The 15,952-nt window shown below is 35.4% G+C and overlaps 2 protein-coding genes across 19 annotated transcripts in view; one reads left to right on the top strand and one right to left on the bottom strand.

The window, feature by feature from the left end:
• ACSS3 (acyl-CoA synthetase short chain family member 3) overlaps positions 1-12,306 on the top strand; it is a 149,123-nt gene extending 136,817 nt beyond the window's left edge. For all 3 annotated transcript variants that reach the window (XM_016132366.2, XM_016132365.2, XM_036237961.1), the window contains 3 exons: positions 8,358-8,457; positions 8,546-8,721; positions 9,498-12,306. In XM_016132366.2, the coding sequence (XP_015987852.1) occupies positions 8,358-8,457; positions 8,546-8,721; positions 9,498-9,566 (345 nt within the window). In that variant the 3' untranslated portion in view covers positions 9,567-12,306. The remainder of the gene's footprint in view (positions 1-8,357; positions 8,458-8,545; positions 8,722-9,497) is intronic.
• A 101-nt stretch (positions 12,307-12,407) lies between these two features.
• The window catches only part of PPFIA2 (PTPRF interacting protein alpha 2), a 424,261-nt gene continuing 420,716 nt past the window's right edge, over positions 12,408-15,952 (bottom strand). For 13 of the 16 annotated variants that reach the window (XM_036237945.1, XM_036237946.1, XM_036237947.1 and 10 more), the window contains 2 exons: positions 15,809-15,900; positions 12,408-13,809 (listed from right to left, as the gene is read on the bottom strand). In XM_036237945.1, coding sequence (XP_036093838.1) covers positions 15,842-15,900 — 59 coding nt within the window. In that variant the 3' untranslated portion in view covers positions 12,408-13,809; positions 15,809-15,841. The remainder of the gene's footprint in view (positions 13,810-15,808; positions 15,901-15,952) is intronic. The other 3 variants (XM_036237951.1, XM_036237954.1, XM_036237949.1) reach the window with 1 other exon arrangement.

Here is a 15,952-nt window from a genome sequence, read left to right as displayed (position 1 = left end):
GTTGTGGTCTGGTGCCAGCCTCCAAATGCGTGGGTTTTGTAGCCCCTTGGGAGGGGCTCCCTCCTAGGTCAAGGTCAGCTGCTGCTTTTGATTGCTCAGGGCTACCCAGTGAGAAATACAAAACAATCCATTGATGGTTATTGCCTATGCTGGATCTATAGGTAAGTGAAAGAGACAACACTGTAGGTCGCTCTCAGTTATCTCCCATCCCTGACTTATGGTATTTAGCAGAGGGACCATTGCTCCTCAAGGCCTGATACTGCCTATCAGTTGCCTGTAAGTCTCTGAAACTGGATGAGTCTCTGGATGATATGCATGTTGGGTGGCACAGGGACTCTGGGAGTCTCCTGGATCTGTTGAGTAAATTTCCCTTTGCCACCACAGTGTCAGTTTACATGCCCGTGCTGTCTCTGTGGCTCCCTGTACAAGTTTCCAATTGTAGAAAGGTCAACTGCTGCTCACCCTGGGCCTAAATGCACTAACCAAAGCAGGCACAGCTGCCTATCAATGTTCAACAGGCACTTTGTGTACTGGATGGGGCAGGAGCTCAGGGAGTTGAGGACTGTCAGGCTAGTACAGACCCCTGCAATCCCGTTAAGAGATATTGCAGCTCATACAGGCAACAGTGGTCTGTTTTCCTCAAAATGTGCTCATTGCGCTAGCAACCCCCAAGCCAAGCAGGGCACAAAAGGATGCTTGTCAATGGGCTAAAGGCACTTTGTGGCTTGGGAGAAGTGGGATCTCAGCGAGACAATGTCTGTTCAGCGAATACAGCCTCAGTTTTGCTGCAACTTCCGTGCCTAGGCATTCCCACCATAGACACAGATCACAGTGAGACCAGTTGCTGTCAGGGGTGGTCCCACAGACCTCTGTGTTCCCCGGACACAATATTGCAACTCTTGCAGGAAATAAAGGACTGCCTGCCATTGATTTCCATATGGTACCCACCCTGTGCCAGCCAAAGTTTGTTGCCTGTGTGGATTAGGAGATCGGGGGAAGGGCATGGCTGTGGCAGTTCACTGTCAATGGGCTACCTGGGGCAATTTGTGGGTAGGGTGGGGTGAGATCTCAGAGAGACAATGACAGTCAGATCAATACAGTCTCAGTCTTGCTGCAACTTTGGTAACTGCGAGTTCCGCATAAGTCCTGAATCACAGCTGCTTTCTGGGGCTGGCCCACAGGACCCCTATATCCGCCCAAGTTCATGTTGGCAGCAGTGATCTGTCTGACCCTATGTCTGAAATGCTTCTCACAGCTCTGGTCGCCTGCTAGGAATGTAAAAGTGGCTCACAGCACTGGCTGCTGTCGCTGGGATTAGAAATGCAGCTCACAGCAATGGCAGCCCACTGTGAATACTTGGCTCTGAATCATTGGGAGCAGGGCTTGGAATCCATCCAGCAACAACTTCCCTAAGCAATCTGCAGGTTAGGCGGGGTGGGCTGATCCTCTCAGGCCAGCACTCCCTTCTGGCTCTGTGGGAGGGGTCTGCACAATCTAGCTGGCATGGTCTGTAGATTATGCTGTATGGGGGCTGGACTAAGGCACAGTGGTGGCTGCCTTTCCAGCCCTTGTTCTGATGCCAGGTAATGCAGACTTTTTCAGAATGAATCCCATGCGAGCCTCACACCCACGGCCATTGTCCCAGGTGAGTGTCCACAGGTCAGAAAGCCTGTGCCCAGGTCCTTGAAAAGGGATGTTTAGGGGTTTAGTTGCCTTCTGTCTCACCCAGATGACTGGAATCCCCTCCAGTTTCTATAGTCAGAGTTATTGCAATCTCCTCTTCACTGGGCTGAGTCTCTGGGCTGGCCGCCCCCAGATGAGACCAAGACCCCCTCTCTTTCAGGAGGGCCTCTGCAGCCTCATTTTCCCTCCTGGTGATGTGATCCTGCACCACCCACAGTGCAGGTCCAGCCCGATTTGTGACTTTGCCCCTCCCACTGGCTTCAGTGTGGCTCTTTTATATAAGCAGATGTAGGTGTTATGATCAGCTGGATTTCAGGTGACTTTTCATGTTGATTATTTTATAATTTGGTTGTAATTTCAATGCGGTCCTAGTCTGCCATTTTTCCCTGACTATCTATGTCATCTTTTCCAGAACCAAACCGGTGATAGTTTCGATGAAAGCAAATTTAAATGAAAGCAACTTTAAATGAAAGCAAATTTTTTAAGTAGTATGATTGATAATGCAGTGGGATAAGAGTGTGCAAAATCAAAGTTTATCTCCTTTCCTCTAATTAAAAAATGGTCACATTCTTTAAAGATTGTACTTATCTATAGTCCAAATTTAACACTTCTTGTCATGGCACTTTTTTGAAAGTGACAATCAGATACTGAGTAAAAGGAAAAAAATTCTAAAATATTTTGGAATATATGACCTTTATGTGCAGTTATAATATTATCTTGTTTTTAACTGGCTCTGAATTTTGTAATAACCTGAAATTGAAATTTATGCTTCATGTATTTTGGCTTGTTGACAGAAGGTGGTTCTGGTTGCATGAACTTTTAATTTCTTGCTTGTAGGAGATTACCTCCAATATTTACCTGCATTTCTGACAGACTCAGCTAATCAAAATATGGAGATTACATATAAGCAACACCTACTATCAGTCAAAATTCTTAGTTCTCTCTCTTTTATTTTTAGAATGAAATGAGAAATATTAACCTATTTAAATATATAGTATATTATATATTATATATATTATATATATTATATTTATGTATATTCTACTGATGTCCTTCTCACACTGTGCAACAATAGAGTGAGGCAAGCAAAAGGTAGGCAGTTGAAAAGGCAAAATCAAAAAACTGTGCAGAATTAATGGCATTTAACAGGAATTTTGTTACCGAGTCTTGGAGAACTTATAACACATAATGAGACACACCTCAGCCTTCAAGCTTTTATATGAATTAAATGTTTAACTCTATTATATATTTATGTCTATTAAGAAAATGAATATGTCAATTCATATCAGGTTTGTCTTTTCTATATTAGAATCAGAGAATTGTGAACTAACTTTTTTTGTGTGACTTTTTCTCAGTTGCTAACAAAATTGCTTAACAAAGTGATAATTAATATGTATGTGAAATATTTCTATTGATACCATAACCAGGTTTTATTAAAGTACCCAAATCATAATTTATACTTAAATGCTTTTCCAGGAGTCTCAATAGTGGATGCCAGGTTCCATTTTAACTTTTTGAAATAAGACTTAAGGGTCTTAATCGTTTGGAAGCCTTGTTCGTAAAAATTAAAAGTAGATTGAATGTTGTTTCACATATGTGGTGAAAATATCTGTGCCTTTCCAGTTTCTCAAAGTAAAATTTGACAAGTATATTACCTTACATAAGACTTAATAAATTCTATTGCAACTATTACATCAAAAACATTTCAAGAAATTCTATGTTCTTTTCTGTTCTCATCATAAGAAAATAGAATCCTAGAATAGCTTTTAATAAATTTAATGGGACATTATTCTGACAGATCCTAACACATGTGAGGACCTTCTGTAATAATTAAGAAATAATTATATCATTTGGAACACTTAATTAATCTTTGAAAATCTAGCATCTAGCTAGACATTTGGGACCCTTTGATGAAAGTTCAAGGTGTTCTTAAGGAAATTGGGTCTGAAATCTGTTAGTTCAGGTCTTGAGAGTGAAAATTACTAGGATTCGGTGTGGTCCATCATGCTTGGTTCTTTCACAGTTGTGGGCAGACATTTTCATGATAAGACATCTCCAGGGAACAAAATGGGCTCCCTGTTTCATTGTTTCACTGTTGGCTTAAGTCTCAGTTTGTTAAAGAATCCTGCTCGTATCCTTGGGAGCTGGGAGATCTGGTGTTAAAATACTGTATTTAAAGCCTAGGGTAGTGTTCACATATAATTTGCGCTTTGAAAGTTGTTCTGACCAATGTGTAATTGCTTGTTTTCCAACATAACTTTTTTATTCACTGCTTTAAGAATGATTTCTTGAATATATTTCCATAAAGTGCATATTCAACAAAGATGTCATGCAATTTCAATTCTATCCAGTGCAAACTAATTACTGGATTTAAATAGTTGTAAAAATTGCTGACTGTTTTCCTTAGTATTGATATGACTATTGATGAAGATGTGGACTCCGACAGTTTTCTAGATGATTACAATGTCAGAGGAAATAAAAAAGCATTCCTCTTCTTGCCACTGCAGAGACACTCTCCCACTGCAGAGTGTCTCTGCACCTTATGAGGGTGCTTGATTATAACTAAATTTTCTAAAATGGAAATACTTAAAAACAGAACTGAGAAGCTTATTTAATTTAGCTCAGTAAAGGTTCAGCCTTTTAAATCCATTAAAATTTACATGAAAGTGGCAGTATACCAGTAACAATGAGTGACAAGCATTTATCAGACCTATTACCATAACCTTTATAGACTCACTTTTGGTGAAACACCTAGTATTTAAATTGTATCACATTTTAGAGGTATTTAAATGCCTGTTAACCACAGATCCTTTATGGAATTCATATGGAGGGAATGTATACATGTACATTTGATTGTTTTCTCCCATAGGACATTTGCTTGGCTTCTGTCCCTTAAATGTTGCCAAGGCATATTTCTTTTTTTAAAATTCAGTAGTTGAAATCATTTGGCGTACCAGTACTGTTTGTGGGGTCAACACAGAATGCTGCCTCCCTTCCTTTATGATATCTTTAACATTGATAGATTAATATAATATTTTAAACACTACAATAATGAACTTCATGTACAGATGATACAGAAGTCTGGGAAAAGATTGTTTCTAACAGATTTTAGAGAATTTACTTGCAATTGGCAAAAATAGGAAACTTTGATATTATAGGGAAATGCGTTATGTATTACTTCTGATTTCAAAATACTCCCTGCCCTTATATGTAAGAGGTCAACATTTTCCATTCACTTTTAAAAACATTAAGACCTAGGATGGAAACATGGTGAAATTAAAATAACAAAATGAAAGCTAGAACTTTTGACATTTAATTTAGTTAAAACTACAGTCATACTGGTGACGTGACAAAATATCTAGATGACTGAATTTTTCATTTTTATAGTGATTTGGACAGCTACCTTGGCATTTAGAAAACTCGAGTATAGAGGCTTATAGCACTAGTGAACACTTTGATAAGTGTTTTTTTTTTGACAATTAAAACTGTGGTTAGTCAGGTAAAAGGTTTTTTTCTCCACTCATGTGAAAAGTAAAGCATTTTGAGAGTTCAATGTGAAGCAGTGGGAGAACACGGTATTATATGGTCCATGTAGTATATGTTTTGCAGAAGCTTTTAAGTCAGGCTCAACTAATGGAAAGAAGGGGTAGACGTCTTTACCTGTGGAATGAAGTTAATAAAACATATGGTACAAAAGTCATTCATAAAACACCTATTATCTGTCCTCAGCACCATAGAAGTCTAAAACCACGTGGATGAGAAGTCTTACAACTCAGTGCTTCAAAGTTGATACTAACAATAGGATTTAGGAGAAATGTTGATTTGTATGTTTAATTGGGGGCACGCGAGAAAGTACCCTGGATTTGTACCAAACATTCTAGCAGTTCATTGAGCCTCCTAGTAGTTCAGAGAAGAGATAACTCATTTTCAACTTGGCTTAATCAAATAAAAAAATATTCACAGAAAGTTTGGGACTTGAAAGTGGCATATCCCAGATGCTGTTGATTTTTCTCCTACTTGTCTGGCTGTGCCTTTTTAGTTTAGTTTCCCAGCTTCTCCTTTTTCCTGTAGCCATTAGCTGTTGAAGTTTCTTAAGACTCTCACTCCTTACTTCTCACTACTTTCACCCTAAATAATCTCATCCATGTCTACAGCTTTCATTAACATCTATACATCAATGGCATTCAAATATGCATTTCCAGATTAAGACTCTCCTCAGATCCAACTGCCTTGATTTGGATATCTCAAAGGCACTTCGATGAAACATCTTAAAGACTTATTACATGGTCTTTCCTCTCAAGCCTAACCCTCACTGGCATTTTCTTGCTTAGAAAATGACATCACTAGTCAACCAGCTCAAACCAAAAGCACAGAATCATCTTTAACCCCTCTGCCTTCTTGCTCCATATTTAATTTACCATTAAATTTTGTCCATTTTATCTCTAAGAAACTCTAGAATCTTCATACCTACTACTATATCCTTAGTCTAATCCAATAGCCTCTTGAATAGTTTCACTGCACAAACTGTGATTCTCACTCTCGGCAATCATCTATTTATTCTGCATGATGAAACAAATTTGTGTTTTTCAAAATCCACCTAAAGGGAAAGAAGCCAGTCTGAAAAAGCTAAATGCTGTACGATTTCAACTACATGACATTTTGGAAAAGAACTTTGGAGACAGTAAAAAGATCATTGTTTGCTAGGTGTTAGCAGGAAGTGAGGAATAAATAGGCAGAGCACAGGGGATTTTTTAGGGCAGTGAAACCGTTCTGTAAAATATTATCTTGGTGGATACGTCATAAAACATACGGAACATACAACATTATGAGTGAACTCTGATGTAAACTAAGGACTAAGGCGATAATGATATGTCAACGTTGGTTCATCAGTCACAACAAAAATAGCACTCTGGTGAGGGATTTTGATAGTGGGGAAGGTTGTTAGTATAGGGGCAGGAAGTCTATGGGATTTTCTGTACTTTCTGCTCAATTTTGCTATGAACCTAAAATTACTCTAAAAAAATAAAATCTATTTAAACAACTCTGTTCTGATCTTGCATCTCCTCTTCAACTTCTGAAAGTGCTTTATTACCTTCCAATGCTGCTAAAATAAGTTGGAAGTCATTAGCACAGCCTGTCTTTAATTCTGCAACTTTGTTTCCTCTTGTACTATTCTCAAACTTGCTCTCGCTTTCCACCATAGCGGTTTGTTTCAGGTGTGAATGGTATATGCACAGTCCTTCCACAGGGCTTCTGTCCTGCCGCACTCCTCCTTGCCGAATTGGTGTGTCTACTAATCCTTTAGATCTGAACCTATTTCCTAAGGAAAGGCATCTCTGACATCTGTATCTTTCTGCCAAGTTAGTTACTTTTGCTATACCTCTCATATGAAAAACACATTATTTCCCCTAAAGCTCTTAGTGTTTTTATATTTAGACATTCATAATAATTAAATATTTATGAATATTAATATTGCTCTCCCCTGCTAGACTATAAGCACCATGAGACAGTGCTCAGCCTGTTTTTGCTCACTATTAAGTCTAGTGCTTAGAATGAAGGAGATATTTAGTAAATATTTGTTGAATGAATGACTAGAAGAAAGAATGAGAACTGCCATATGAGCTGTTGGTATATTGCTCACTGTTTTCTCTTGCCATTAGAGATTTGTAGTCACTGAAATATGTATTACTTTCACAGAAAAGGACTTTTGAATATTCAGTTTTAAAAGTCCCGGCAGAAATGTTTTAAACCTTAAGCTTCTGTATTTCATATGGTTACTCTGTGGGTTCTTCTGATTCCAGATAGGTAGCTTCTTTGTTCTTTAACCCTTTTTCCATTTGTTGGGAGATAACTTGCGGATTACAGTCCTACACTTACCCCTAAAGTTTACTATGAAGTATCTCACTTTTATTATTATTATTTTTATATGGCTGTAGTATAGCGATAGTCTTTTAAACAAATGACATTATTCTATTTATAGCATTCTGTTTACTGGTTTCATCACTGAAAATGTCAAATCTTAGAAAACGTAGTATTCCTATGTGAACTACATTTTTTTTTTTCATAATCAGGGAAAGGGTTAAGACGTTCAGAGCTTTGCGTGAGCAATATGAAAATGGTTCCTTGATAGTGATGATTATTTTATGTTAGGGCTTCATTCCTTGTCCAGTCTCTTGGAAAATCTCTTTGGATAGGTAGTCGTTCAAGAAAAGAAATGCTCCATTCTTTGCTTAGTAACATACAAAAATAAAATCACTGTGTTATTCATGGGGCTGCCGTGGGTTCCTTTGGTAGGTGTGCTTATGGTAGCCAGCACTAAAGCAAGATCACCATGAAGCCATTTGTTTTCAGAGGCCCATTGCAATCTGTTTACATGTGATATTCACAGCATATTTTCCCTGACTTGATTAATAAACAATTTGAGATAAAGGAATAATTTCCTTATATTCCAGGTAAGTTAAGCAATTTGTCTTAATTACTGTCAGCCTTTAGTGAGGGAATACTGTGGGGATCCTAACCATGTATTCCCATAGTAATGATGTGAATTGTAAATTTGTAGTAATTTTCACACAGGCAGCTGTGGGTTTTTGAATTTTCTAACATGCACTCCCCCCGCCCCCGTGATATAATTTACGCACGCACACACACTAAATGAATACTTTTCCTTATTACAGTCAGTCCTTTCCCATGGCACTGTGGGCGACTGCGCCGTGGTTGGCAAGGAAGATCCTTTGAAAGGTCATGTCCCCTTAGCCCTCTGCGTGTTGAGAGAAGGTGAGAGATTTTTGTCCTCCCTGACTATTTGGGTCCTGAATGATTGACTTAGATTAATTCAGTGCTTACCATCTGACTTTCTCCCTAGGTATAAATACAACTGAGGAACAAGTTTTGAAAGAAATTATAAAACATGTTAGACAGAGCATCGGCCCTGTGGCTGCTTTTCAAGGTGCTGTATTTGTCAAACAGTTACCCAAAACTAGATCTGGCAAAATTCCTCGATCAGCTCTGTCTGCCCTTGTCAATGGCAAGCCTTATAAGGTAAGTTATCAAGGACGTTTAATGCTGGCTCTAGAATGTTTTTCTCCATTTCTTTATCTTCAACAGAGTTCTTAAAATATGGTTCTCAAGCATGAATTGTATTCCTAAAAATACATAATTGCACTTTTTTTTCAAAGTTGGGGGAAATTTCATAGCTACTCTGTAAGAATGAGGGTTTGAGAGAGAAACAGATTAAAACCATATTCTTTGAGATTACAGGTGTGTGAAATATTTTTACTATTAGTAAATATGTCAGTTAAAGTCAAATGAACTTGTGGAAACTCAATCAGATTGAATTAAAGGTATATTTTCCTTCATTGTAGTCATTATGGCTATTAGTGAATCAGAAAGCAGACAACAGACAGGCTATATGTGTTTTAAACAGTTCTAAATAGGTAGATATGCTGATTGTGTTGAGAGAAAATTATTTTGGGGACTTTTAGGCTGATTCGAACATAAGTATTCTTTTAATTTGTGTGCATTTTCATAGATACGCATATTTTAGTCATTATATGAGCAAATGCAAAAAAAAATTTTTTCTTTTTATAGAGGCATATAGAAAGTCCGATAAGAGTAACTCTCTAGAGAGTATCATTGAGGATAAACAGTTTTGCTAATTGGACACATTTTAAAATATTAAGTTCAAAGTTTCATATTTTTGAGCATTTCCATATGAGTAATATAATGAGGAATACATATTGTATGTAATTTTAATTATAAGAAAAGTGAAAGGGGTTCAAGGAAAAGAGTTCATATGTTTCTAATTTTCTTCCCAGGTAACGCCTACAATTGAAGACCCCAGCATTTTTAGGCACATAGAAGAAGTGCTGAAGAAAGCATCATGACATTTTCTTTTTTGAGTCAATTTGAGTCAGTTTTTTAATTGAAGTCAAGTTTTTATTTTCCAGAAATAAATATTTAAATAGAAATTACTTGCAAACTGAAATGTGAATTGTGAAGCTTGGTCAAAAAAAAACGTGCATTTGAAGACTAGTGAAGGACATGCATCTTCTGTTTGATTAGACCCAATTAGTATTGTTATCAATTACCTGCAACATGACTCATTATAAGTTGTCTAGAACTTTTAGAAAAGCATGTCTAATGTATGATTTTAAAAAAATTGTATTCCCACAATTTTTAATTGAAAGTGACTTCCTAAAAATAGTAATATGCAACTCAAGTCGAAGTCAGAAAATTATTATAATTTTTCTTATAGAAATTTGGAATACTTTCTAATATTCTTGAGATGCTCACACACATGCTTATTTTAAATGAAAAGAATGAAATGGAAAGTGTTAGGTAATCATCTAATCAGTTGATTTTCTAGGTAGAAGGGCCTGTCCGGTCAAACATTTCCTAAGGGAGGGCTGGATACCAGGGCATGGCTCTGTCCTCAGGTCATTTGTTACTTAGTTCAGGGAAATCGCTGGCCTGGCAGAGAGTCTAGAAGTCCTTTAATCCTTTCTCTTGGTCATGGAGATGAGGGACCATTGCAGCCCCTCCTGTCTCTGTTCTTAGTTGACTGAGTACTAAGGATTCTAGCTTCTTATGGAAACAAGGGAATGATATAGAAATGGGATATACTGACAGAGAAAGCTTGTAAGGAAAAAAGGTACGCATTTTAACATTATGCTAAAGATCAGGACGAGTTCTGAAGAGAAACCAAAAAAAAAAAAAATCTTGATTTTTATGTGAAATCTCTAATTCTCTAATTTTAAAATAACGACTTGCTAAAAAAATTTTGTGACATCCAAACACATTTTTCCATTTAAAGTTCTATAAAACTATTGAGCATTGAAAAAAATTGAAAATGGGTCTTTTTAATAAGCTTATGTCAACGTAGCAATTAACCAGAGTAGATATAGATAAGTAAATATTTTTTTCTGTAGGGCTCTACAGAATAACTAGCAATCAAAAATTACATTTAAATGCAAAAATATACTATACCCGTTGAGTCTTTGATGGTACTCAAAGTATTCCTTCATCTTTCAGTCCATCAGGAACATTATTATCTAGAGCAACCATCTTAACATAATGGTCTGGGTACATGAAATATGTGTCAAAGATAATAGATGAGAGCTTATTTACTTTTTTTTTTCTTCATAAAAATTACTTACAACCTGTAGAAAGACATTTTGAAAATGTATGCTTTTTTGGGAGGTGGGGTGGGGACCATAGGCTATAATACAAATGATTTCTTAAAGTAAATTCTTATTTACTTAAATAGGCTTTTTGATTGTTACACCTGGAATAAATACATTCATATAGCTGTTCCCTTTAATTATCTTAGTAGCTTAAACTAGCTAGCCATTCAGCTTATAATTTGAAGCTGTTGAGCACCTTAAACTGTTCCTTTTTTGGGTACATTTTATCCATGATCATATTTGTAATCTTAACAAATAATCTCTTTTTAATGTCTTAGCATAAATTGTATTACCTTATTTTTTTCATATAAGATTCACTTAATTCTAAATGGCTAATTCTTCACCTGAAAGTATCGTTTGTGAGGTATAAACTCAAGGTATATTGTACAGATCCAAGAAGTATATAAAGGTTAGGTCTTTGGTCCTCTTACACATTTTTCCTGGTAATCATATCTAAAAGGACAATTCAGCAAGCAGGCTTGAGCTATCTTCCAGTTGAATGGGAAAAAAACAATGCACAAGACTGGGCAAGTAGCTTTTTCTTGTATCTGGTTGAGGAAATTTATCTCCTTTGCAGGATCAGAGAACATACTGTTACTTTCATATGAGTAAACGTTGGGCAAGAAAGACACTGGCATCATTGCTTAAATTTTGGAAGGAAAAAGGAATTTTCTATTTTAATACTAACCATAAAGCACTTTTACTGGATAGTACCTAAAATATTCTGAATTAAATGTATCTTTAAAAATAACTATAATGTTAGTAAAAATGCAATCATCTTTAAATATGCTGAAATAAATTCTCCATATTTTAAATTTTTATAATTTTTTTACTGTAAGAGTGGAAAAATTAAAATATAAAGATTTTCTTTAAAAATGTATAGAAATGTTTTCAATTATTATTTTGATCATGAAAATGTACTATCTACATACAAACGAGTCCTGTTTTACATTTAGACAGCTGATTTATTTATATAAAATTGTATTTGTAAAGGCTGCGATCATTAAAAATGTAAAAATTCATAATGTTCATAGTTGGTCATGAAATGGATTTTAAATGGATTTTAGAATCTGGCAGAAAGTATCTATTACATTGTGGAGTACTTTATGCTTTTTTGAGGCAAGTAGGTGGATCTTTTTTATCCATATGTTAGAGTCTATTATAAATGATTAACATTCTTTACTGGGTGATCTCTAAAGGGGAAAAACTGTTTCTGTGATAAAGTCCTGTATAAGAGTATATATAAATCTAGTTTATGTTATTATAATATCATAGTTTCTATAATATACTTCATTTCTGTAAATCAGCATTCCCATATCCAGATGAGCTCAAAAAGCTCTTTCCCATTGTTTCTGTTCAGGCAACATTTTCAGAAAATTTAAAAATCACTCTCATAAACAAGTTTAGTACTCCCTCTTGTGGCAGACTCACTTTTGAAGATAAATATTATTAGATTGAGTCACTGAAAGAACAATTTTCGTTATAGTTTAAATAAATTGTTAAACTTTTAAGTGACTAGAAAACAAAGCTTAAACAGAGAACTGGAAGTATTCTTTTTTTTATTGACAATGGAGAAGGTTTCTGTTACCATTACCTTTTGACTGAATCTGTTAAACAAAAATAGACATCAAAACAAATGTAATGTACGTGCAAACATATCAAATCAAATACAAAAAAGAAATTACTAATGACAGGTTTTGCGCTTAATAAGATCAAATAGCAGAAAATCAGCAGTTAGATAAATGGTATTATTAAATAGATTGTACTTTGAAATCTCCCATATAAACAAAGAATAAACAACAGTAACACCACCAAATAAAGCCACAAGGAAGAGATTACTCTTCTATACTTTATACACTATATATGTTAATCATTCTGTCTTTCCTTTATTTCCTCTGATAAGATTGACTTCAGGGAAGTCGAAACAAGGCCATCTCGGCTAAAAGCTTATAACATTAGACATGAGTCTGGCTATTGCCCTGTTACACTGACAAAAGGGAAGGGTTTCTGGGATTTTGTTTTTCTCCAGTGGAAATGAGCCTCAGACTCTGCAGTGGTTGACATTCACTGAACAGGGCTGGCTGGCGGTTCCAGATATTTGCATGAACGTGTGGTTCTTAATAAAGAAGTTTTTTTTTTTAATTATTATTATTGGTCCACAGGTAACAAGAGAAGATAATGTTTTTCCTTTATAAATTTTTTTTTTTAAATAATTGCTTTGACTCTTGTAAACAGTTTGGCTTTGTTTTGTATCGAAAAGGAGATCGAGCCATCACAGTGCTATTTCTAAAGATAGAGGACATCCCTGATTGCCTTTAAAGGTCTATTTTTGGCTCCAGTTCCAGGTTAAATCATTCTTTTTGACATGATCAGAGGCAGGTTTTCAGCTTTAAGTATTGACAGACTTGAAGGTGAAACATGTGGAGGCATGAAACATGCTTCCAGGAAACATATCAATTTGACTGTTATAATTCAAAAACTGTAAAAATGGTGGAATGGTAAAATACAAACAGTACTTGGAATTGTCAAATGTTTGCACTCAAGACTCCATGAACCATATATTTTATTTTTTAAAAAATCATATTTATATCCATTTACATAAGACTTACACATTTAAAAAGAAATACATACACAGTAATACATAAATGCCTAGTATATTACAATAAAACATGAAAAAACAAGTGGCTCCATTTCATAAAAGCATCTGTTATACAGAATTTATGATGTGGATGATGCTTATTATTCAAATGACTTAAGCATTTCTTTCAATTATAGTACACTAATCAAACTTAATATCTGACCCCCCCCACCCCAATCACATTTTCAGTTTAATAAACCATTACTTGTGGTTATTTCCTTAGAAATCAGTCTTCACAAAGATATTCATTGCTCGTCTTCTTAGATGGTAGTGCACTTTAGGTAGGGTAGACTGAAAAGACGACATCTAGAATATTTAATGGATAGTGTTAGTTTACTAAAAGGTCCCAGACCAGAAAATTCCCCTCTTCTACTCTTGGTGTACCTCCATGCAGCCTGTCTACTTCTGTCCTAAGAGATAAGCAATAGGATATCATCTAGAAAGTAACCAACAGCTATATGTAATGAACATTTGCTCTTCAATTTCATGCAGGCAAGCTTAAATAATACTTGCTCAACTTTGTGGAAAGTATGGCAATAATATAAAAAAAGATAATCATGAAATGCGACAGATCCTTTTGAAAAATTTAAGTTTGCTAATTAGTACATTGTGTTTAGTTGACCTACTTAATGGAATAGATTTATATTTTAGTTCCTATATTTTAGAGCTCTTAAAAAGATACCTTTGTTTAATTGTGACAAAAATATATGATAATAAAACATGTTTTAAAGAATAAGGGTCAGTGCTGTGGCATCATTGATTCTTTCCAGTCATAATATATTTGGGAAAAGTTCACAATTACTATTCCTAACACAAAATAAATAATATGGTCTAAATTAATAGCAAAAGTCCTGATGTTTCATCAAAATACAAATTGATTGTCTTAGACTAAATAAACTGCAAATAAAACCTTTATCCCATTTAATGATAAAAACTAGAAAATAGGAACTCAAATGCCATGCACAAAATACAGATTGCAAATAGTTAAAAGAGTAATTCTACCCATCAGTCTAGAGCTAAGAAGCAAGCACTCTTCAACATATTAAATCGTCATTTGTAAATTAGTGAAGTATTTAGTTCTGGGGAAATTATCATGTTATGTGTAGAAGTTATTACAAACAGTATTTTGAAAAGTCCCTTTTTGAGCCAAATTATAATACACTTTAGATCATGCCTAATTAGATGTCAAATTGTATACCATAATTAAAATTTTAATGTTAGGGTTTTATATTCTGAAATTAAATCTCTTATCTGAAAGCTTTTTGTTTATCATCAACAGCTTCAAATAGTGACCTAAATAAGGCAGCAGATCAACTCCTATATTAGGCCCCAAAGACCAACAATAAATTGTGTGGCGCTTTTAGTTCAAGGCAGTAAATAAACAGCACAAGATGAGCTGTTCCTCTGCCTATAACTGCTTCCTCTCCTCTGTGCACACATTTGGTTCTAATTATTGCTTTAAAAGTATTTTTCCAAATTAATTCACTGTAAATGGTAGAATATTTTGGTAACATACAGTTCTGGGTTAAGAAATGTTTTACAAGCATTTGACATTTATAATCTAGGAAACCATAGTTTTATTAAGATTGCCAATAAAACTTCATTTTGGCATGGATTTAGAAGTCAATTCCATCAACTAATATTTCTCTCTATATAAATGTCTTACACCTTATAATAATGTATCCAGGTTTTCGGATAGTTTTGTCAGCCATTCTTACCAGTACTTTAACTTTCTTCCTATGCTATAAACCCACACACTTAATATTCGCACTTGTTTTCAAGAAATATAAATCACCTTTATGAAAGACAACATACTAAAAGTTGTATATCTTCACTTATGCTTTTATTTTTAATACGAAATCACCTCCAAATCATTGTCTCTGCCACTATTTGACTCTGTGTACCTACCAGAATCACTATGCGCCTATTTCGGCTTCCCCTATGTACTCTCTTGAAGGGGTGGTATTCTGTAAGTGCCAAACTCTCATCAATGAAATACTATGTGTGCCCATATAAAATGCTGTTAAAAATAAAAGACGGTATGGTAGCAACCCATTGATGTGTAACAAGATAGTGACAAGCCTTCAACAGACAGACCTTAAACCATAGCAGACAGATGGTGACAGGAAATCCTAGATTAAGAGCTAAAATATAAAGGTTCCGTTTTACCCTCTAACAATTCAAAGGGGTTATCTCACTTTTGTACTCCTAGGTCATACCAAAGAGTATTGTGTATATTTACTAGTCTATGTAGGTTCCACTTTTTTGGTGGTTGGTTTTTTGTCAGCCAAGGAAAACTACTCACAGCAAGTCAGTGCTGCCTCCTTTGAGTGGCTTGTCAACATGAGTATGTGCGAACAGTGGAGTTGTCTAACCTCTGCAGTCTTGATGAAGTAACTGCAAATGGAGAAAAGGGCTTTAGAGGGACTCGATGATTGAGTACACAATT

Source organism: Rousettus aegyptiacus, unplaced genomic scaffold, assembly GCF_014176215.1.
Source record: "Rousettus aegyptiacus isolate mRouAeg1 unplaced genomic scaffold, mRouAeg1.p scaffold_m13_p_2, whole genome shotgun sequence".
NCBI lineage: Eukaryota > Metazoa > Chordata > Mammalia > Chiroptera > Pteropodidae > Rousettus > Rousettus aegyptiacus.
The sequence above is the reverse complement of the archived record's forward strand: the minus strand, read 5'-3'. Positions and strand labels throughout refer to the sequence as shown.